At 35.1% G+C, this 23,045-nt stretch overlaps 1 protein-coding gene across 4 annotated transcripts in view; it reads left to right on the top strand.

Moving 5' to 3' along the window:
* LOC111044543 overlaps nt 1-23,045 on the top strand; it is a 106,612-nt gene that overhangs the window by 56,181 nt on the left and 27,386 nt on the right. For 2 of the 4 annotated variants that reach the window (XM_039427205.1, XM_022329720.2), the window contains exons 7-10: nt 2,694-2,737; nt 3,664-3,727; nt 4,331-4,377; nt 4,896-5,453. In XM_039427205.1, coding sequence (XP_039283139.1) covers nt 2,694-2,737; nt 3,664-3,727; nt 4,331-4,377; nt 4,896-5,453 — 713 coding nt within the window. Of the gene's footprint in view, nt 1-2,693; nt 2,738-3,663; nt 3,728-4,330; nt 4,378-4,895; nt 5,454-13,991; nt 18,682-23,045 lie in introns of those variants that run through there. The other 2 variants (XM_039427203.1, XM_039427204.1) reach the window with 2 other exon arrangements.

Genomic DNA, 23,045 nt, shown 5'->3' with positions numbered 1-23,045 from the left:
ATATGAAAAATCACCTACTAAAATAAATTATGCAAGCTCAATGGATCACTTTTGTTGGAGAGTTTATGTTGGAGAACAATCCAGTGAATGGTATCCCAATTATAGTTCCTCGTTCCTCTGTTGAAAATTATGATAGTGTGAGATTGGAGCACATATATCAGTCTCGTGTGGAATTCGCATTATTTTCTCGTGACCTAAAGCAGAACGAATAGTATAGTCTGTAGTGTACAAAAGCGCCAATATGAGTTATTCTGTTGAAAGCAAACAACCTCCACAGAATCTAATTCATTCGTAACACTAGAAATTAATTCATTATTATTTATTTGGTGACTGGAGCGTCAGATCTGCAGCTTTTTGTTTTTTGACAGGTGATGTTTGTACGCGAATGCGCGTTGGGTGCGTGCGTGCAAGCGTGTGTGATCGAAGGTTGTGCTATGAGCAGCAAATAAAAGTTGTGATTATTTATTAGTGGTGGCGGATGGTGGGGCATTTAGCTTCAATAATTGGAATGGGCAAACGCATAAATTTCGACTGTAGGGAACGGACTGAGGTATTCTGTGCTAACCAAATTTATTCTACAGTACCAGTCGTCAGCAATTATTACTGGCTCCTATCGTTCTTGCTTATTCAGTTTTAAGGCAGTCATCGCCCACTAGTTAGCTTTTTTCTCACTCCAAATCACTGTCTATTTTTTTATTTTTTCCACATTATTTTCTTTATTGTAGTACTGTGACGTTCAGTTTTTCTACAATCTACTAACAGCTTACTTCTCAACTACCCCAATGTATATTCCAGTTTCAATTCATTCTTTCAAGCCTTCCATTCAAAGATCTCTCACACTCCGAAGTATTTTATATTCAGTAACACTTTATATTTTATCGCAAGTCAACAAAGCTTCCTACAGACTTATGCGCCACGCATCACACGATCTTTTCTCAAACAGAGATTCGCCAAGTCTGTACGCTAATCGCAAACATCCTGATAATTGCAAACAGCTGAGTTCATGACTCCTCATGGATTGTTGAAATTCGAATAAAATTAGCCGAGTGTATTCATGGCGTGTAAGAATGTAGGCCTACACTGGTTTAGTTTACAGTAAAAATGGTTCGCTTTGTAGAGATAACATAATATAATCGAAAAAACATTATATGGTTGTCAATTGGTGCTACTACCGTGAGAAAATACTTTTGCTAACTGGATAATGACGCATTACCTACCAGTTGGCTACATGATGTGTCAAAATTATTCATCTTTCAATATTCTAAATAGCGTTTCTCCAGGACTATTGTTAAGAAACTTCTGTAATTCAATTCCCGAAACAATCGAAGAAATAACGTTCATAATTCCAACTCTTTTGTTTGCTCATACTATATTCAATCTTGATAGCTGTTCTCTTTAGTATCAGTTGTGTGGTCATCTGGAAATGCGTGTGGCGGGAGGGGGTAGGCTGGGAATAGTTTTATCTTTCCTGCTATTATCACCGTTCATTATAAAGTAAAATCTGAAACCAGTATATCACACCCCTAATTGTGATTAATCTGTGTCTTGTGAGCTGTGTGCTGCCGATATCACACGGCGCACAACAATAGTGGTTCGTGAGAAGGTGGAAATAGATTTATACGCGACGTGTAAGAATCAGCTGTTAGGAGAGGGGTGGGGGGAGGCTGGCCGTCATCATGCTGTGTTATGACAAATGGGGATGCCGTTTCTTAGACAAGCGCTCTGAGTTGACTTCTCCATCTCTTTCTGCCGCCGCAGCTAGCCCAGAAAAGGGTTAGTCCCGGCCCTTCCCTCGATGACAGCGTATGTTTCGCGTTGTAGGCTTTTTCTGGTAGACCACAAATTAATTTCAAGTATGTGAAGTTGGCAGTAGATCCTGAAAGGGTCTCAGACGGACGACGATGACGATGATGATGATGATGATGAGGAGTTGTAATAAAACAAAAATGAAACATTCAGCTGACTAGTAAGTAGAGGAGAAATCTTAGGTAATTCAATTCTGTTCACCTCCCACTGAGGTTTCAATTTCGGCGTCGAAAAAGCAAAGGAGCGCATCGGGTTGTGTGATCACAATGTCATTGCACCCTCCACCCTCCGACAGACAAACTTGTTTGACTGCATTTTAACAACATAATATTCATGTACAAAATGCTGTTAAGCTCAATGGAAGGAATTCCCAATTGATGATAATTTTTAAGTACTTGGTTTTGGTATGTTATGAAACTCTGTGATTCACATCTCTAATTGTTAAACACATGAAACACTCAAAGCGTTTAATTCACAAACAAATGAACATGCAGATTTAAAAAGAACAAGTTGCCCTGGTTCAAAGGAAAGTTACAATAGAGAAAACCACTCCAGGAACTTAATTGATCTTATTAGCTCATATTTTCCTCTTTTGATATGTTTAATTTTTTCAACTTCTGTCTTGTTATTCTTTCATCCTTATTCAGTGTTGGAAGCTATCAGAAATGAATTACAATTGAACAAGTTTGTAACAACATGGGATCATTGAGAACATGATTAAAGAAAAACATTTATATTGATTGTGGAAAGTAATGTAGTGGATATTGTTTCTAACAATAGGCTACTTGAACAACATTTTCCAAATGCACTCAATCCTTTTCTAATCACTTGATAGAAATCATATTGCCACAAAACTCATAAAATTAATGTTGTTCATTTCGTTTCAGATTTTTCAATGCTGTTGACGAGTACGTCTACAATCCACAATCAGGTCATTTCATGCATCAACACAATACAGTAGTAGTAGTAGTAGTATAGTAGTAGTAGTAGTAGTAGTAGTAGTAGTAGTAGTTGTACGAGCGTTAGCGAGTTCTCACTTTTGACTTACTGAAGGCCAACGTCGTATTCTGTCTGTTTGTATTCTCTAAAATATTACTTTAGAGAAAATAGATCAATCAGCTTCGAATTTGGAACATGAATTCTTCGAACCTTTTTAGGCTCAACTCACACTTACGCGACTCAGGTTGAGAAGAGACTCGACTTTAGTCGAGAGCATGTGTTTCCAAATGGTGACACTCAGATCAGTCGACTCTAGTCTCCGCGACTGTCACCATTTGAAAACACATGCTCTCGACTAGAGTCGAGTCTCTGCTCGACCTGAGTCGCGTGAGTGTGAGTTGAGCCTTATAGGTCAAGCTCGTTGGACAACAAAATTGATACACTCCTTCGTCCTTTTTCATGATATAAAAATAACATTGAAAGAGCATAAGAAAACAATTTGTATTGATTTTATCATTTAGTCAGCTGGAGTTAGTTACATGCTATTTCTTTAATTTTACAATTCATTTGAAAAAGTTTATGCTATACGGGAGATATCAAATATTCTTTTCACTTTCTTGTTCTCATAAAGTTGTTCTTTGACTTACTTATCATTCTTAAAATGAATTAGAGTTTTTTGAGTGGAACCAGCATCTAAAATGATTAAATTCTATCATACAATAGCATTTTAAGTACCAGAATCAATCTTGTATGAAGCACATTGGAAAGTTTAGAATTATATTTTTCTTAAGACATTTAAATTAAAAGTAATATAAACTGATCACTCATTTCCTTTTTGAATCATTTTTCAAAAGCAAACTCAGTTTCAAATTAGTCGATTGAAATTTGCGTAATTTAAATTTCATTTTTCGGTTTTAGCCGGGAAGCTGATTGGCGTCCATTGCACTCATGGCGTGAATAGAACTGGCTACCTTGTTTGCAGGTAAGTCAGTGTTGTGGATTGCTGATGAGTCTAAACAAATAGTCCCAAGTAGCCAATTATAGATATAGCAAAGTATGTGATTGTATACTTATAGTTGTAGATAAAGATATGGATGGTTCTTCTATTAATATTGAGTAGTCAAATGTAAATTAATAGAAACGATTCTGTTTGTAATTTGGGTAACTAATTGATTTGAATAAGATAAGGAAGATGATAATAATAATAGTGAAGAATAGTCCAGAAAAGACATTTTCCTAGAATGTAGCAGTGCCCTCTATAGTAGAATTCACTGTCAGAATTGGTTGAATGGGAAACATTGACTTATAAGGAAGGAATACTGACAGTTAGAAGTAGATCTTACTATAAAAAGTTGGTGCCATTATGCCATAGAAGGCCCACAAGAACAATTTTACTATTTAATAACTCTATTACTTTATACTACCATAATAGCAGGAGAGTTATGAACCAACAAAACACAATTCTCTGTTGAACAGATGCTGAATTTAAAACTTGAGATATCGAATAGTACAGGAATCTATGAGTTTGAAAATGATTTCCACTAAACCGGGATTTCATATTTCACAATTACTTTCTGTTTTTCAGATACATGATTCAACGATTAGGATTTCGTCCTAATAATGCCATTTCAGGTAAGTTAGGATTTTTTATTTTAGTTTGTCAAGGTTGACAAAAACCTGTTTAATTTTAATCGTGATTAAGTCCACTAATCAAAGAAGGTTTTTCATTTTAGAATTCGGCTTCTCTGATTGGTTCTCATGGCATTTAATCGGAATTAGATGTCAACAGACGTTTGTGTGTAAATATAATAATTGATTGCTAAATGTATTGCAAAATTGTGTATTCAATTCATATAGTGCTGAGATTAAGTCAGTCCGACTTTCATACTTGACAATTGGAAATCCTAAAATTGATTGAATAATCAATGAATATTCAATTCAATAAGTAGGATCGATCATCTTACTTCTAGGCCATAAAAAATTACAACACGAAAACAAAAGTATTGGAATTATCATGCCTTCTCATCTAATCAGCTAATGAAACCTTATATTTGAAAATATTTTAATTATATAGAGGCCTATAATGAAAAACTGATTATATTTCACAAAAATGTAATACATTAACACACTGTCGGTTTGTTTGTTTGCAGAATTTGAAGATGCTCGTGGCCATGGAATCGAACGTAAAGAGTACTTGGATCACTTGAAGTCAGAAATGGAAAATATGCCATACAATATTGGTAAAGCTGGTGCTTTAAATAAATTCCTCAAATTCAATTTCGGACCGAAATCTACAAATTCTGGAATTCCAGAACTTGGTTCTCGCATTCTAGGTGGTCCAGGGGAAATGTTTACTGAACCAGCAAAGGACTTTTTCCCGAATAGAGGACCCCCTGACATGCGCAGAGAACCGATTTTTCCTCAAGAAAACGAGAAAGATTATCGCCAATGGCAATCACAACCTCAAACTCAGCCTCCGGAGGAAGACTTGAGAGATCGGCTGATATCTGGCTTTGTGAGGAACTTTAACAACAAAAGCGGCAATGAAATGGCTCCTGAAACATCTTTCCAGAAAACGTTCTATCCACGTTCCAACCCTGGCAGCCAGTACCAACCAGAATCCAATCGACCTCAAATGGGTCCCACGGATGGGGGACTGGCTCCATTTCCAAGAGGAGCACTTGACCAACGACACACTACGCAGACAGGTAGGATACAATTCTTTTCAACTTACATTAGCTTATATTTAAAAATTTAATTTCACATATTTTTCCATAAAAAACTTTAAATTATAAATCATATAAAAATAATGGCAATATTATTTTCTATTTTGTATTTTATCCACCTTACTATGTGAAACATAAAAACTAACATGTGATGAGAAACAATGGAAAATCTCTAAATCAAAATGTAAATTCCATTGATCTCATATCATAATCAGCAATAGTTTTCGGGTTGTTGACTTTTCCAGGCATGATTGGTTTTGTATCAACATTGTCACAGACATTTTAACGTACCGCAGTGGTTCCCATCCTAACAGCTCTCTTTACATTTAAACATTCCTACAGTTTCGATTGCTGGTTGCATATTTATTATGTTTCTTCAGTTAATCAAGAATAATTATAATGTACTTATTTCTTAAATACATATATACAGTAATTCATTATATATGACGTAATAAAATGTGTAGTGAAGCTTAAATCCAACATATTATCTTCTTCATAAAAAATAGAAGTAGTCTTCATGATTATATTTTATTCACTTTTATAAAAAAGTGAAATTTTTAAATTATTCATTTTATTCAAATAATCATTCATTTTTGTAATTTTCATTATTCAGGATAATGCTATTACCTTAGATTATAATGTTAATTTATAATTGAATAAAAAATTCATTTATATTTGTTATTTTATATTGACTCAGTCGAATTTTTATGTTAATTTATAATTTTCCAAATTAATTATATTTGCAGCTAATAATATTCATGTATATAACCTTAATTGGATTTAATTGTTATAATTGTCATAATTACCACCTAAAAGTGCATTAGAAAAGGGAAGAAGTATTTTTAATCGACGGGAATACTTTTTTAATTCATCATTATTTCATTCCACGTCAAATTCCGTGTGTATGTGAGTGATAATAGGTGGGGAACCGCTGACCTACACTGAAAATAACTTCAATGATATAACTTGTTTTCATCATTATATTGATTTATGATGTTCTAAAATGGGAAAATAACATGAGATTACTGAGGTTTCTGGTAACCTCCGATGGTTTGAAGTTGTGCGTTGCGTCAAGAATCCTGCAGACGGGGACACAGACCAGTAGTAGTGCCGTAGTGCCGTTCTGTAGACCTACCCATTAATGGGGTCAGTGATCAATTTTTGTTCACCTACTATCTATGTGAGATTGGGCACTGGACGCTTTATCAGTGGTAACTGTGCAGGGGTCTTTTATTTCAAAGGTGAAGTACCTACGTTACACGTGAAATAGCTTGCCAGTGGCTTTGTTTGGTTACATTGTGTTTGTGTGATCAATAATAATATTAGCATTATTTAGTCATCAGTCACATTACCAAACATTAACACAGGAAATCACAATGATTTCTGGCAGTTTATATATATATATAAAATTACAAAATTAATTAACACATTTCGAGGCGATCCTTGATGTGTTATTCGAATGTATTTTCATCTTATAAAATCAGTATTTGTCACAAACATTCTGAATTTGTAATATATGAGTGGACAAATGATTGAGTATGATTGAGCAGATTCTCTATCATATCGCATGCGATTGTTTATGCTTTTAAGCATGTAACGGCGTAAAATATTAAGGAATACTAGTGCAAAGGAGAGAAAAATAAATAATTAATTATTAGTGGAATGAAAAATCTGAATTGCGAAACAAAAGCGCAAAATGAAATGGAATGACTAAATATGAGGTAACCAAATGGATGAGGATGGATTACAGAGGAAAGGGGGGCTTTGACTGAAGCTTGAAGTTCTGAAAAGCAAGTTTGTTTTACCTCTATAACTCTTATGACCGGTTTTCGAGCTTGGGATTTAGCTAAGTTCTAGACTTTAACCGGTTTTTATACTCTGGAGTCAGAAAATTTGCTTTCCGAGCCAGGGCGTTAACGTAGTCGAGGACTTTACTAGACTCTGGAGGTTAGAGAACACGTTAGACTATGGAGTTTATAATTTCGCTTTCTGAGTAAAGGACTTGAATTATACTCCGTACAAAATGACTTTTGACTTGGAAGAATATGCAGTGCAGAGAGTTCGAGAGAGATCAGCCAATCACAGTGATGGATAGAGTTATAGGTAGAAGCGCAGTTGCCAATTTGTCGATTTGACTCAGTCGACTCAATTCTTTCAGCGCTTGAATACTCACTAGAAATTGGAGAACGCTGGCCGGTTCAAAATGGTAACATCGCCGCCGTTTTATCCCTACGGCTGTATGCCTAATCTGCTGCGCATGTCACTCCCAAGTCAAAAGTAATTTTGTACAGAGTGTAGGCTCTCGTCTTTTTCCGAGTCAAGGATTTATCAAAAGCCATTAAGTCCACAACTTGAAACAGCGCGATTTTAACCCTCGACGAGGGTAGGATTTAAAAATTAGTTTTAGACTTAACTGAGCAAACACATCTCAGTTATTGTTTATGGGTAAATGAATAGCCCAATAGGTGTCATGAAATACCTAGATTATGTGGATTAATTCATCCAAATTTATAATTTATAGTTTGTGATTCTATTTTGGAATAAAGTTCTATCGAAATGATGAATAAAAAACTAACCTTATTGAACTTGAAATAACCTTAAACTAAACTTATTTTGGACTGGGTCATAAAGTAAAATTTCAAGAAAAAATAACACAAGAATTGTCTTGAAATTTTATCTTACAATATTATTAATCAGTGTCATTTGTAACATAAGAATAGTAATGTAACAGTAATAAATTATTATACTTGTTTTTATTTTACAAAAAAAAATCGTTTTCCAACTCAATACTCATATTTTCAATCCCAAATCACTACCGAGGATCAATAGGATAATGTAAAATGAAATGTTTATTCATTTATGTTTCAAAAGGTTAGGGTTTGCTTTGAAATGACAATAATTTGCTATTATTATTTGAAAATTTTCTTTAAATTTCTATAATAAACACAGAGAACAAGAACAAAAACGTCAATCATTGCACTTGCGCATTACAAGGATGCAACTCATTTCATTAAATGGAGGTGGATAGGACATACTTTAAGAAAAAGAGATGGAACAATAGAAAAGGATGCTTTGCAGTGGAATCCTCAGGGGAAAAGAAAAAAAGGAAGGCCAAAGATTTCATGGAGGCGAACAGTGGAGAAAGAGCTTGGCAAGGTGGGAAATACATGGCGAGAGCTGAGAAGGATGGCAGAGGGGTGGCTGCTATTCGTGGATGCCCTATGCTCCAACTAGAGTTACAGGGTATTAAGTAACACATTTCTATAAGCTGTCTGAGCCAACATTATAACAACAAAATATTGTGTATTTCCCTCATGTTTACTGCTTCAAGTTCAGGACTCAAAATAGGTCTAGAACTTATAGATCCTGGAGTTAAGAAAATAAATCCTTGACTCAAAAAGACGATTTAGATCCGAGGGCTTACTTTAGATCTGGTCTCTGCAAGTGCAGAACTTATACATTCCGAGCTCGGAAACCGGCTCTTAGGTTATAGAGTAGGTCTATAAAGAGTTATTGACATCAGTAGAGTGTTGAAAGAGGGCGAGGGGGGTTGTTAGGGATGGATTAAGACATTCTTCCGTCAGTTGTGGGTGGATGGGGGTGTTAGACTTTGGTTTGGGGGGGGTTTGTTTTTGTGATTACATTGCAAAAATGAATATTCATTGCTGAAATTTGTCAGACAAATTTTTGGGTGGTCGGGGGGTTGGTTTGCGGTCTTGTGCTGTGATGGAGATTTTTATGCTATAATGGACCAAATAAACTCTTGGTGGGTTGGGTGGGAGGTGGGGTTGGTTTCCGGTTTTGTGATTAACATTTTTATGCTATAATGGACCAAAGAAACTTTTGATCGGTGGGGTGGGATGGGTTTGCGGTCTTGTGACTGACATTTTTATGCTATAATGGACCAATAAACTTTTGATTGGTGGGGTTGGGGATGGGATTGGTTTGAGTTCTTGTGGTGGACATTTTTATGGTATAATGGACCAAATAAACTTTTGTTTGGTGGGGTGGGGAGGTTGTGGTCTTCTGATGGGCAATTTTAAACAATAATGGACATTAATTGGCAGAAGGAATTCATCAAACAAGCTTTTGGTCGTTGGGGGGGGGGGGGAGTTTTGTCTAGTAATGGACATTATTGTTGGAGGGGGGGGGGTGGAAGAGAAGAGTTGGAACTTTTGGTTCTGGGGGGCACCTTTATGTGGTTTTTGTAACTTTGTGAGGTACAAAACGCACTTTGGGTCCTTCTGTGATCTGAATTTAATGTTGGTCCTCAAAGAAACTACACTTGGCACATTGGGACATATTTTATCATTCAATTTTATTATATAAACATGGTGAAAAACTGAAATATTCATTTCATTAATTGAAAAAAAAAACATAGCACATACGCACCTCAATATAAGTAATACATGAAAAATAGTAGAAATGACAAGGAATCATTTGAAAAGAATTTGCTTTTTAAAAAAAAATTGTGGGAGTGTTTGGAAATCTCAGTCTGGAAGCCTTAATTATAGAAGTTGAGTCAAATACAGTATTCTAGGAGCACATTCAATCATTACTGTGATTATTCAATTTTTCAGGTTATCTAAAAAATAACAGAATATTATTTTAAATAGTTCCTTTCAAATATACAAATTCATTATTTTAATTCTTCAGCTCAAAAGGATTTGATTTTTTTAAATATTTATTTTCTTTTTCCTTATTTTCTTGTTTGTAGCAAGGGGTATAATATTATAATTGATTTTGATTGGAAACTGATCCCATTATTTTCTATTGGATTTAACACATTAATTATTTGGACATTGCTGTCCAAACTGCGTCATGTCATTAAATGAAGAAGTCATACTATTTTAAAAAGGGATTTTGGAAGCATGTAACTAAAAGTTTGTGAGGCTAGCCAACAAGTGGTCACTTATCCACTAATGAGATACCGTACTAGCACACTCTGACAACAATCTGATTAACATTAAGTTGTCTTTTGAAGAGAAGTTCTAAAATTACATTGTACACCTAATTAGACCGTCTTTTCATTTGTAATTCATGGATGTGTAATTAATTATTTGTTCAGTTCGTAGCCCAATAATTATTTTTCATCTTACAATTATTTTGAATTCAATGATCCATTATTTATTCTGATGAATCATCAATTATTGTTAGTTTGTAAGGCATGCAGTTTACTTCTAGGTCATCCATTGAAGATTCTATGGAACTCAGTTTTTGAATGTGTGAGCTCTTTCTCACCTTCTTTTCTCTATTATCAAATTGCAATCTGTTGCATCTTCACTTGGCCCTTCTAAGATTGAATTACGAATAAATCAATACGTTGATCAATAAAATTACTTCCATATTGACAATTGCTATTTTATCGAATTTCTTTTCCTTCTCATGGAGTATTACTACACAACATAGCTACAATCATCATAACATTATCCACATAATAATAATAATAATATGTTGTTGGTTATCCATCTTGTTTCCACTATTATTATTACTGTTAAATTTTATAAAACTTTGAAGTGAAAAAGCACTCACATTCTTTGATGTGGCGACGTCCGTTTCGTGCTGGTATCGCACATTTTTAAGCCAAAACAGGAACTGAAGTGTTTAAGGTTATGAGGGTGAAATTTGGTGGGGGTGGAGGGGAGTTTTGCTGGTTAATGGAGGAGTATATTAAATGAGTTTGTCAAACAGGGTGTGGGAGGAAAAGTTGATTTGGTCATTTAGAATATTGTTTGGCTGTTGTTTGGTGTGTTTGTATATTTCAAACTGTTCTAGTACATTCAATTTTCTATTTTTGTGGGAATAGTGGAGTATTTCGAGGTTTTTGTCTATGTCAGGGTGTGTGTGGTCAGTGGAGATAATGTGTTCTGCAAAGGTGGAATGGGAGGACGGATGGGTAATGGCTCTTGTGTGTTCTTTGAATCTTATATTGAATTTCTAGCTGTTTTACCTATGTAGAATTTGCTGCAATCTCTACAATTTAGCTTATAAATTCCTGGTCTATTGTATTGATTTTGAGAGGTGTTGTGTGGGGACAAGAGTTTTTTCAGTGAGTTTTTTGTTCTGTATGCGACCTTGTATTTTATTTTCTTGAATGATGCTGCTATTTTGTAAGTTTTATTGTTGTGGTATGTGAGGGTGAAAAACTGTCCAATACACAAACTCCAAAAATTCAATCTTTCCAACCTTTCCATAGTCGCACCATCAACACCACACAAGTTAGTTTCAATCAATTAGAGATTAACCTACTCAACAAGGGATTAAAACATAGCATAAACATACCTAATAATACATTTACACACTTGAAACACACAATCATTGATACCGAAACAGCCATACAAAACACACAATACCAGAATCAAGAATACTTGAGACAAGACATAGCCCGAAACCAAAACACTTTCAAAACACAAAATCACTCAAATGCTGAGTACAAAATCATGAAAAATATCAACAAAAAACAACAAGAACATAACCTAGTCATAACTACAGCTGACAAAGGACAAATCACTGTGATAATGAAACAAGATGCTCTAAACTCAAAAGTAGAGCAATTCATCACAAACAACAACATTATTGAACTAGAACATGACCCCACTCTCAAATACCAGGCTCAAATAAAGAATGCCATCAACCAGACCCAACATATTATACCACATACCAACAAAAAACACCTCAAAAACATAAACCCATCAGCTCCCAAATTGAACGCCCTACCCAAGATCCACAAACCTGATGTACCCATTCGACCTCTAATTAACCACACACAAGCCCCTTCCCACAACCTAGCAAAACATCTAGATAAAACAATAAGACAACATATAACATTCCATGAACACACTGCTGTAAAAAACAACATAGAACTAACAAACAAACTTCAAAAAATCCAGATTCCACATAATTCAACATTGGCTTCATTTGACATCTCCAATCTGTACACCAATGTACCTATACAGGAGACAATAAAATACCTAGAAGATATGCTACAATCAAACAACACCCCACAGGACATTATGCAAGAAATAATAACTCTAACCAAACTTGTAACCTCACAAAACTATTTTGAATTCAATAGTAAATTTTATTTTCAACCCCATGGCCTCCCTATGGGATCACCCATATCTTGCTTTCTAGCAGAGATTTTCATTCACACTATAGAACAAAAACACATCCTACACAACCATGATCCCAAATCACACATCCAATCCAATAGAATACTCACTTGGTTCCGATATGTAGATGACATATTAATACTATACAGGGGGAACAAACGACAACTTGAAACACTACACACCCACCTCAACCGCATATACCCAAATTTGACGTTCACACTTGAATTAGAAACCAACAACAGCATAAATTTCCTGGATATCACCATCACAAAACAGAACCAATCATTCAAAACATTCAAAATATACAGAAAGCCCACAACAACCGACACCACAATCCATTGCACTTCAAATCACCCTATCCAACACAAACTTGCAGCCTACAACCACATGCTATACAGATTAATAAATATCCCAATGACAACCACAGATTACAACACTGAACTGCACACAATAAAATATATTGCACAACAAAATGGATACAAACCCTCAATGATTGACAAACTACTACAAAAAATTAAAAACAACAAGAACAATCCGCAAAACTCTGACAAATACAACACTGATAATCATACAGCATTCGTCACCCTCACATACCACAACAATAAAACTTACAAAATAGCAGCATCATTCAAGAAAATAAAATACAAGGTTGCATACAGAACAAAAAACTCACTGAAAAAACTCTTGTCCCCACACAACACCTCTCAAAATCAATACAATAGACCAGGAATTATAAGCTAAATTGTAGAGATTGCAGCAAATTCTACATAGGTAAAACAGCTAGAAATTCAATATAAGATTCAAAGAACACACAAGAGCCATTACCCATCCGTCCTCCCATTCCACCTTTGCAGAACACATTATCTCCACTGACCACACACACCCTGACATAGACAAAAACCTCGAAATACTCCACTATTCCCACAAAAATAGAAAATTGAATGTACTAGAACAGTTTGAAATATACAAACACACCAAACAACAGCCAAACAATATTCTAAATGACCAAATCAACTTTTCCTCCCACACCCTGTTTGACAAACTCATTTAAATACTCCTCCATTAACCACCAAAACTCCTCTCCACCCCCACCAAATTTCACCCTCATAACCTTAAACTCTTCAGTTCCTGTTTGGCTTGAAAATGTGCGATACCAGCACGAAACGGACGTCGCCACATCAAAGAATGTGAGTGCTTTTTCACTTTAAAGTTTTATAAAATTTAATAGTAATAATAATAATATCATTGCAGTTCATTTCTGTTATCAATAAAATTTTATGAAATTGAATAGTTGAATTTTCATTAATATTATACTGTTTTGTTATGAAGGTAAAACTATAGGCTTCTTGTTATAAAAGAAACACTTCCACTGATTGTAATTTTCCAAATGTGTTTAAATTTTTTGCAGGTGATTACTTTGAGCCTGGATTTTTTGAATCAAATCAAGAAGTAGATGATATGGGTTATACAAGAAGGAGGAATAATAACTATAATATTGGCCCAAATGATAATTTCTTGGTGAATCAAGGTGAACGTGGTATGACAGACCAAGTAGGACCAATGCAGAGAAGTGGAGATTACAATTCACCTGGGGATCAAGGCAGACCTGGAATTTTGAACAGAGTTGTTCAGTCATTATTGAGAGGCAGAGAGTCCTCTAAATTTCCTGGAAATCAGGGTAGGCCTGAGATGCCAAGTCAAGGTGGGCAAAGTGGTAGAGATTTCCCTCCTTTCCCTGTGGATCAAGGTAGATCAGGAATGCTAGAGCGGAATGAACTATTCATAAGAGATAGAGATTTTCCTCAATTCCCTATGGATCAAGATAGACCTGGAATTAATCAATTTGGAACAATGCAGAGGGACAGAGATTTCTCACAATTTGCTAACAATCAAGAAATACCTGGAATGCAAAACAACATTGGCCCAATGCAGAGAGACTTCTCTCAGTTTCCTCTAGATCAAGGTAGACCTGGCATCCAAAAGCAAGTCGGACCTATTCAGAGGGAAAGAGATTTATCTCAATTGTTGGATGATGTTGGATCTAAGAGGTTGGCTGCATATGGAACTATCAACAGAGATGATGGACCTATTCCAGATATGGCAAAAATGGGAGGCTCTGCTCTTATGGGTCCCAATGTGAATATATTATCATCAGCACCATCAAGTGTGATTCCTACGGGACCAAATTGGAATCCTAATACTGGTTTTGGAGGATTGAACTCAGGATCAAATGCAATGACTAAAAATAATCCAGGTGGCAATTTCAATACTGCACCAATGCAAGGCAGAAATGACATTCCTATGAGTAGATCAATGGATTCTGCAGCTAATGACAACTTCCCTCCAACTGCCATTTCCATCCGAGATAGACTTGGTGAGCCTCCTAGTCGCGAGAGAAGCATGCCAGACAGGCAGTTTTCAAGCAATTATCAATCTAGAAGTAGGAGTGGAAGTAGAGGCAACAGGCGATCTCGTTCTCGATCTCGAAGCAGGGATTATAGGCGATCAAAAAGCAGAGATAGACGATCTAGGCGATCTAGAAGCACTTCTAGGAGGAGATCTAGGAGTAATGGTCGATCTGAAAAGAGAATGGCCAGCCAGTATGGCGGAGATCTTTTCACAAGAAGAGGAGAAGTGGCAGATAAAAGATCTAGAAGCGGAGATCGTTCTGAGAGTCGTAATCAGTACAAGAAATATGAAAAAGATTATGATAGAGAACCACAAAAAGGTTTTGAATCAGTCAATGTGGACTACTCATCAAATCCTCGAAGACTTGAAGAATGGAGACCATATGATGATGAAATTTTGAAGCAGAAACTGGAACAAATATCTGAAATGTCTGACAAGATTACTAAAGCAGTAAGTTTGATGAGAACTTTCAATTTCCCACAAGAATTCTATGATGATCCTAAAAATAGAGATTTCATAGTTCGTGCTCGGAAATTTCAAACATTGTCTAATGAAATTGAAAACTCGTTGGAAAGCTTCAATAGCAAATACGGTAAATCTGATGAAACTCATTGGATTGTGTCCAAAAAGACAGTGAAACTGGATTCCTCTGAATATAGGAAGCTGCAACCCCCTCCAGAATTCATAGACTTGACTGAGCCTGAGTGTCCCAGTCTGCCCAACCTGCCCATGCAAATGAGAAGAGGTCCTTCCGATTCTCGTCCCTTGGAATATGACCATAGCCGGCAGCAATACAATCCTCCATCTGGATACTGAACATGTCGTTACATCTTGACTTCAACTGCAATCCTTATTCGGTTGCGCCATTTTCTTCATCATATACTCGTTAATTACTCAATTTGATAAGTGAAAAAGTTTTTCGATGTATCAAGATCAATTTCACCTATTTTATTTAGTTTGCTTTCTTCATATAAACACGATCTTTAGAAATTTTGTGAAATAATGGTGAAAAACTCAAATACTGAATGATGAGTTTTTGCTGCAATTCTTTTGATTTTTTAGCTTTCATGAATTTCTATCAATGTTTGTATCTATTATCTAGTATATAGATATTAGTATGTAGAATTCACCAACGATCTATTACAAAGTTTTATTCAAGAACTGTATTCTATCATGGGCACATATTCTACAGAAGCATTCACGTACATCATGAATAATTCTTGAGATTTATGATGGCTTTCAGTTTAGCTTAATTATAATGGATATAGAACTATTTGTATTTTGTGTTCAAGTCAAATATTATCTAATATATTAGTATGTTATGCAGGTAGGCCTACATCCATTGTGTTCATTTATTCAGTCATTCTCAGTTGATACATAGTTAATTCAGTTAGTTAGCTGGCTTCCTCCTAAAGGCCGGGACACACAAAACTGCACCGAGCCCGCACCGACGTACGGCCGAGCTAAACCCGCGACACGGTGATGGTGGTAGGAGAACACACGTACTCCGTGCGACAGCCGAGCGCAGCAGTGTCTCAGTTTTGTAGTGCTACTGTGTTCTGATTTCAGAATGTGATCAGAAAACTATTCAAATTGTGTTAAATTCTATGAGATTTTGACATTAATGCCAAATTGACATTGATTTTCACATTGTGCCACTGTGTTCTGATCTCTGAATGTGATCTCTGTTTATTATCTCAATCATGTTTTCGAAATTTCGGAACAGTGATTTAGCAATGATTGCCTTGACTCTAGAAGAAGAAAGAGAGAAAACATTAATTAGGCGAAGGAAGAGAACTTGGGTGGATAGTGCCTGGAAATCAAGACCCATTGAGGGAGAATTTAGTACCCTGTTTCCTCGTCTCATGGGTTATGAAATGAAGTTCTACGGATATTTTCGTATGACAAAAAATACTTTCCATCTTTTCTTGAACAACAAAAACCCTTGAAAAAACGATACTTTCTGGAGGAAATGTATTCCCTCTATAACTATAATGTATTCCATATATAACTGCAATATCACTCATCACTTTGATCGTACAAAACTGGACAATTCCATATCTCTTCACTCTCCATGTTACTCGAGGTCGCACCGTCACCGTCAAAAAGTTACCTGAACTAGTCGGTGACGGCGCGGGCAACAAACACGGCGTCGGTGCTGGTATGTGTCTACACGTTTAAAAGCCTTTGTTTTCTCACTCGCCGTAGTACGTCCGACACTCGACCGCACTTATGTGTATCCCAGCCTTGAATCTGCATCTCTTCCAATAGTTCGATTTTTAAAATCTAGTTACCATATTGAATTTTATCAACACTCACTACATTTAAAAACGTTGAAATGGTTTGAAATTATTGTGACTTATTCACAGTAAGTTTATTATTGAGAAATTGAAAGTATGAAATCTTACAAATTAGTCAACAAATATTGTCAAAGAATTCAATAAATAAGCATGAACCTCATCTTCCCAAAGTAGGCCTACCTATTACGAATAACGTGTATATGGTTGTTAGTGATATGTAATGACATAGATATATAGATCATAAACAACTAAGCTTGCACATATATGGTTGTTAATCTGTTAGAAACTCTTACAAAGGTATTTATATTAAGGTGTTATTTTAGAAGCATCTATCATGCTCTCACACATGTAGCAGCATCTAGATATATGATATAAACGTATTGACTTTTATGTAAAACCCAATTTCAAACCGGGGTAAATTAAATGGTAATATGCTGAAATACGGTATATTTATTTTAATGATTACAATTAAATATATTAGGAATATAGAGTTGATAAAATCCAAGTACAGTATATGCATCCTTAGTTTTCATTTTGCATAATGAACTCAATTCAAATAATCCTATTATGTGAATTATCAAAGTGATTGATAGCCACCAACCTACTATTTTAATGTGATCTTGTAATGGCTTTTATACTTGAATATTAGTTGCTATCACCTATTGCAGAAAGGTGTTATTTTTTTCAAAAACTTATCAAGTTTTACATGCTCATTTTTATTCACTCCTAACGTCATGGTAACTATTTTTGAAAGTGCGACATTGACTAGTACAGATCATGTACAATAGTTTTATTCAATGACATTCTACAAAATCCATTGCATGAATATATGGACAAGTAGTATCACTGACTCCTGCAATACAACTCAGTAGTTTTAGATTGTAGATTTCAGTCAGTTCATGTCTTATTACAAATATGTATCGCTCCGGGAATAAAGATTGTTGAACTTGTTCCTGTGATTTGTCATCAAAGATATAAACTATTTTCCACCTCTACCTGATAATCTTGATGACCTCAATCATTGGATCGTTGCCGTGATTGCTGAAATTATGTCAATATGTTGAATATAGTGTGACAAGAAATCGAATTTCAGTGAGATTTACTATTTCAGTCACATCTGATCAAAATGACATTTTCACAATTTCCTAAGTAATTATTTTAAATGTGCGTTTAAACGTTTATTTTGCTTTCAAAGTTTTAAAGCCATTCTATAATCACATTGCCACTTATTATCTAACACATACAATATATTGTATTGTTCTTTCCAATGTAGAAATCTAAGTTATCATATTTTCAGTATGTTTGTGAAAATGTTGAAATCTAGGCTTGTTCAATGTCATGTAATATTGTTCGTAATCATCAATAAAAATTAAATGAGTATAAAAATAATATTGGTCTTCTTATTTAGTTTCTAATTTTTGTTCTTAATTTTTGATATTTTGACTATGTATTGTTGGCAGTTGCAAGGAGAAATCTAGAACTGTGTACCACTTACAGCAGGTCTAGCAATAACACCTCTCTGATTTCTCAATGTAGTTGAAGAAAAATAAGGAAGATACGGAATATTTACATTCTTTGATGCATATTTCGCTTGATTTTTGAAGAATTTATTGACCAAGCGAAGTGAGGTCTAAGATTCAAGTCGACGGTTTGGCATTTCTCTTAATGTTTAAATGTTTAGATGTTTGAATTTTTATATGTTGCGCATTTACGGCGAAACGCGGTAATAGATTTTCATGAAATTTGACAGGTATGTTCCTTTTTTAATTGCGCGTCGACATATATACAAGATTTTTGGAAATTGCATTTCAAGGATAATATAAAAGGAAAAAGGAGCCTCCTTCATACGCCAATATTAGAGTAAAAATCTGGTGTGGTGCACTCACACAACTTTCCTTGCCGTTATGAAAATTGATCAACTGACGCTAGTGTTCCCGCGCATCTCAAGTCTACTTTCTAAGATCTGAGCCAGCTGGTGACAGGACAATAGCGCTGCAGACACATGAAGTCTGCTATCTCTTCATAGTGAATGATTTAATAGAATCAACAGTTGCCAACAGTTTGCAATTGAATAATCTTATTTTCTCTAATTTCGAGCTTATTTTCAATTTTAGGTGAGATTTTTTATGCTCAATCTTTTCCACTTGAAATTTTTTGTTTAAATTGTATCTGAAGGCTGATAATTGGGAATCTAAAATCAAACTTTGCATAGATGGTGCACTGCTCCTGAAATTTTTACAGATATGAGACTTGTGGCAGTTGATAGAGCTTGTCAATGACTTTTCTAGGTATGAATTTGATCAAAATCGTTGGAGCCGTTCTCGAAAAAATCGCGAAAAACCCTGTTTTTGACAAAATTTTTGCCATTTTAGCCGCCATCTTGAATTGTTTTTGATCGAAATCAAACTTTGCATGAATGGGGCGCACCTCCTGAAATTTTTACAGATATGGGACTTGTGGTAGTTGATAGAGCTTATCAATGACTATTTTAGGTATAAATTTGATCAAAATCGTTGGAGCCGTTTTCGAGAAAATCGCGAGAACCCTGTTTTGACAACATTTTCGCCATTTTAGCCGCCATCTTGAATTGCATTTGATCGAAATTGTTCGTGTCGGATCCTTACAGTGTAAGGACCTTAAGTTCCAAATTTCAAGTCATTCCGTTAATTGGGAAATGAGATATCGTGTACACAGACGCACATACACACACACACACATACAGACCAATACCCGAAAACCACTTTTATGGACTCAGGGGACCTTGAAACGTATAGAAATTTGGAAATTGGGGTACCTTAATTTTTACTTTCCTTGCCCTATTACCATAGGTAAGGAAAGTATTGCTTTCCGAAAAAAATTAAGGTACCCCAATTTCTAAATTTCTATACGTCTCAAGGTCCCCTGAGTCCAAAAAAGTGGTTTTTGGGTATTGGTCTGTGTGTGTGTGTATGTGCGTCTGTGTACACGATATCTCATCTCCCAATCAACAGAATAACTTGAAATTTGGAACTTAAGGTCCTTACACTATAAGGATCCGACACGAACAATTTCGATCAAATGCAATTCAAGATGGCGGCTAAAATGGCGAAAATGTTGTCAAAACAGGGTTCTCGCGATTTTCTCGAAAACGGCTCCAACGATTTTGATCAAATTTATACCTAAAATAGTCATTGATAAGCTCTATCAACTACCACAAGTCCCATATCTGTAAAAATTTCAGGAGGTGCGCCCCATTCATGCAAAGTTTGATTTTAGATTCCCAATTGTCAGGCTTCAGATACAATTTAAACAAAAAAATTGAGCATGAAAATCTCTACAATTAATGTCTAGTAACATTTTCACCGAAAATTTAAAATGAGCTCGAAATTCGAGAAAATGTTATTATTTCAATTGCAAACTATTGGCAACTGTTTATTCTATTGAATCATTCACTATAAAGAGATAGCAGACATCGTGTGTCTCCAGCGTTATTGTCCTGTCAGCAGCTGGGTCAGATTTTTGAATAGTAGACTTGAGATGCGCGAGAACACTAGCGTCAGGTGATCAATTTTCATAACGCCAAGGAAATTTGTGTGAGTGCGCCACATCAGATTTTTTCGGAAAGCAATACTTTCCTTACCTATGGTAATAGGGCAAGGAAAGTAAAAATCTGACTATAGAATTATTCCTCATAAATCAGCAGACAAGTGATTACACAGATGTGTGGAGAAGCCAGTCTATTGCTGTATTTCCATAAGGTCTATAGTTTCAATCAGGTACTTGTGGATGAGAATACTGCGTGAGGTCTACTGTTCACAGAACTACTAGTATTCCTTCAAATGACAATCTCCATTGCTGATTTATTGACGTAGTATTTCCTGGAAACTCTACATAGTTTCATGTGTTACCTCTCTTGAAAGGTCTACAATTTTACTGGATTCATCAACTTGTGAATTTAACTTTTGAGACACTTGAAGTCTGCACTGATTTGTGAACTTGAATATTTTGGGTATATACTACGGAATAGCAACAGGCTCGGTTTGTTGCATATAATATACAAACAGAATACGAAGCTGGTTGGTGGCGAATCTTGTGGCTTTATAACGTGAGAGCCTAGTTTGATATAACATTCCATTGAATTGTTCCGAGCGGCAGCAAACAAAGTCAAAATATCATGTGAGTTGGCAACGGATAGGAACCAAAAAAATGTAAAGTGAGGAGAGAAGTTGTAAAAACATCGTCCTAGGTGAGGAGGTGAAGGAATTGACATATTCCAAGAGAAATGACATATAGAACTATGTAGAATATGCTTTTTGTAACCACATTTTTAAATCAAGGAGGCTTTATTGTATAGACGTCTATTTATGCTCCATATAGATATAGATTATGGATGATCTAAGCAGTACTGCCTTCAGAGAAGAATACTCTGTGCATCCAGACACCTTCAAACCGAAAAGCGCTTCCTCTACAGCATCTTCCTTCCGTCAGATTATTATACAGTTGAACCTCTGGGTATCGAAATTTATTATCCTGTCTAAAATTTCGCTGCATAGAGAAATTCCTTTTATACAGGAAAGAAACATGTGAGAATTCTAAATTGCCAAGTGACAAAATTCGTTAGGTAGAGGTTTTACTGTATATTTCTACTCAATCATAGAATATACAATATTACATTTTCGACGATCCACGACAGTCCCTTATTATGATGATTCCACTTTATCCAATACAAAATTTTACTTCATAATTTATTGGGGGGGGGGTTGATTTAAAAACTCCATCAGCTCGAAATTTGGGGAAGAATTAATCTTTTTCCTCCACCTACTGTCTAAAGAGCCTACTTTACTCCCTGAAACATAATACTAAAGTGTCACTTTTTCGCTCTCGGGAGGTTAAAACAGAAAAACTCCCTAGAGCGTAAAAGTGACTCCATTTAAATAGCATGGGAAGCATCTCTATTTTAAAAACTTACATTTGAAATAGGTTAGAAGGTCTAAGCCATTAAACCAACTAAATTCTATACCTCAACCAGACATTTGATCAATATGAAATAATTATATGTTTCATGCTAAAATTATTACAAACTTCATATATCAGTTGTAACATAGTATTTGACCTACATGTGCCCAGCTGGCAATATGTGGTAGAGCATGTGAAATTTGAATATTTTTGATATTTTAGCGCCTGCTGAAATAATAATAACTTTGTTTTGTTTTTGTTTTTTCGTTTTGTTTATGCTCTATGGGTCTATGAGAAGGCCTATAGAATAAGTTATCAAAAATAATAATTACTTGCTTGAAAATGCTTCAAGTCTTTCACAGTTTAAGTTTTTTCCCCTTTTTTCTAGTTTATTTATTGAAGATATTGAACATTCATTTTGTGCCTAAAATAAAATATTACTCAAGTGATGTACCTATTATTACAGTAGCTCAATTTCAATTATTTATTAATTTTAATTTAATATAATATTAATAGCTGAAGATGTTTATTATTAATATTGAACTTGTGATTTTCCCAAAGATCACAAATCATTATTATCATTTTTCTCAGTTCACAATGTACTTAATTGGCCATCTCTTTTTCCTTATACTGTAGTTCATTTGCTCATTTCAAAGCTAGATAAATTATTGAAATTGAAATTCAGTCAAGTTTATTACAGTCAACAAGAACATATCTCAAGCCATGATAATATATCAATAAAATCTATTATAAGAAAATGGGCTATTTGAGCTGTTGTAATCAGTTAAGGTTTTTAATCAAGTATTTTATTAGGAGAA

This window comes from Nilaparvata lugens, chromosome 4 (assembly GCF_014356525.2).
Source record: "Nilaparvata lugens isolate BPH chromosome 4, ASM1435652v1, whole genome shotgun sequence".
In the NCBI taxonomy this organism is placed as follows: Eukaryota; Metazoa; Arthropoda; class Insecta; order Hemiptera; family Delphacidae; genus Nilaparvata; species Nilaparvata lugens.
Note: the sequence above shows the minus strand (reverse complement) of the source record. Positions and strands in the feature narration are given on the sequence as shown.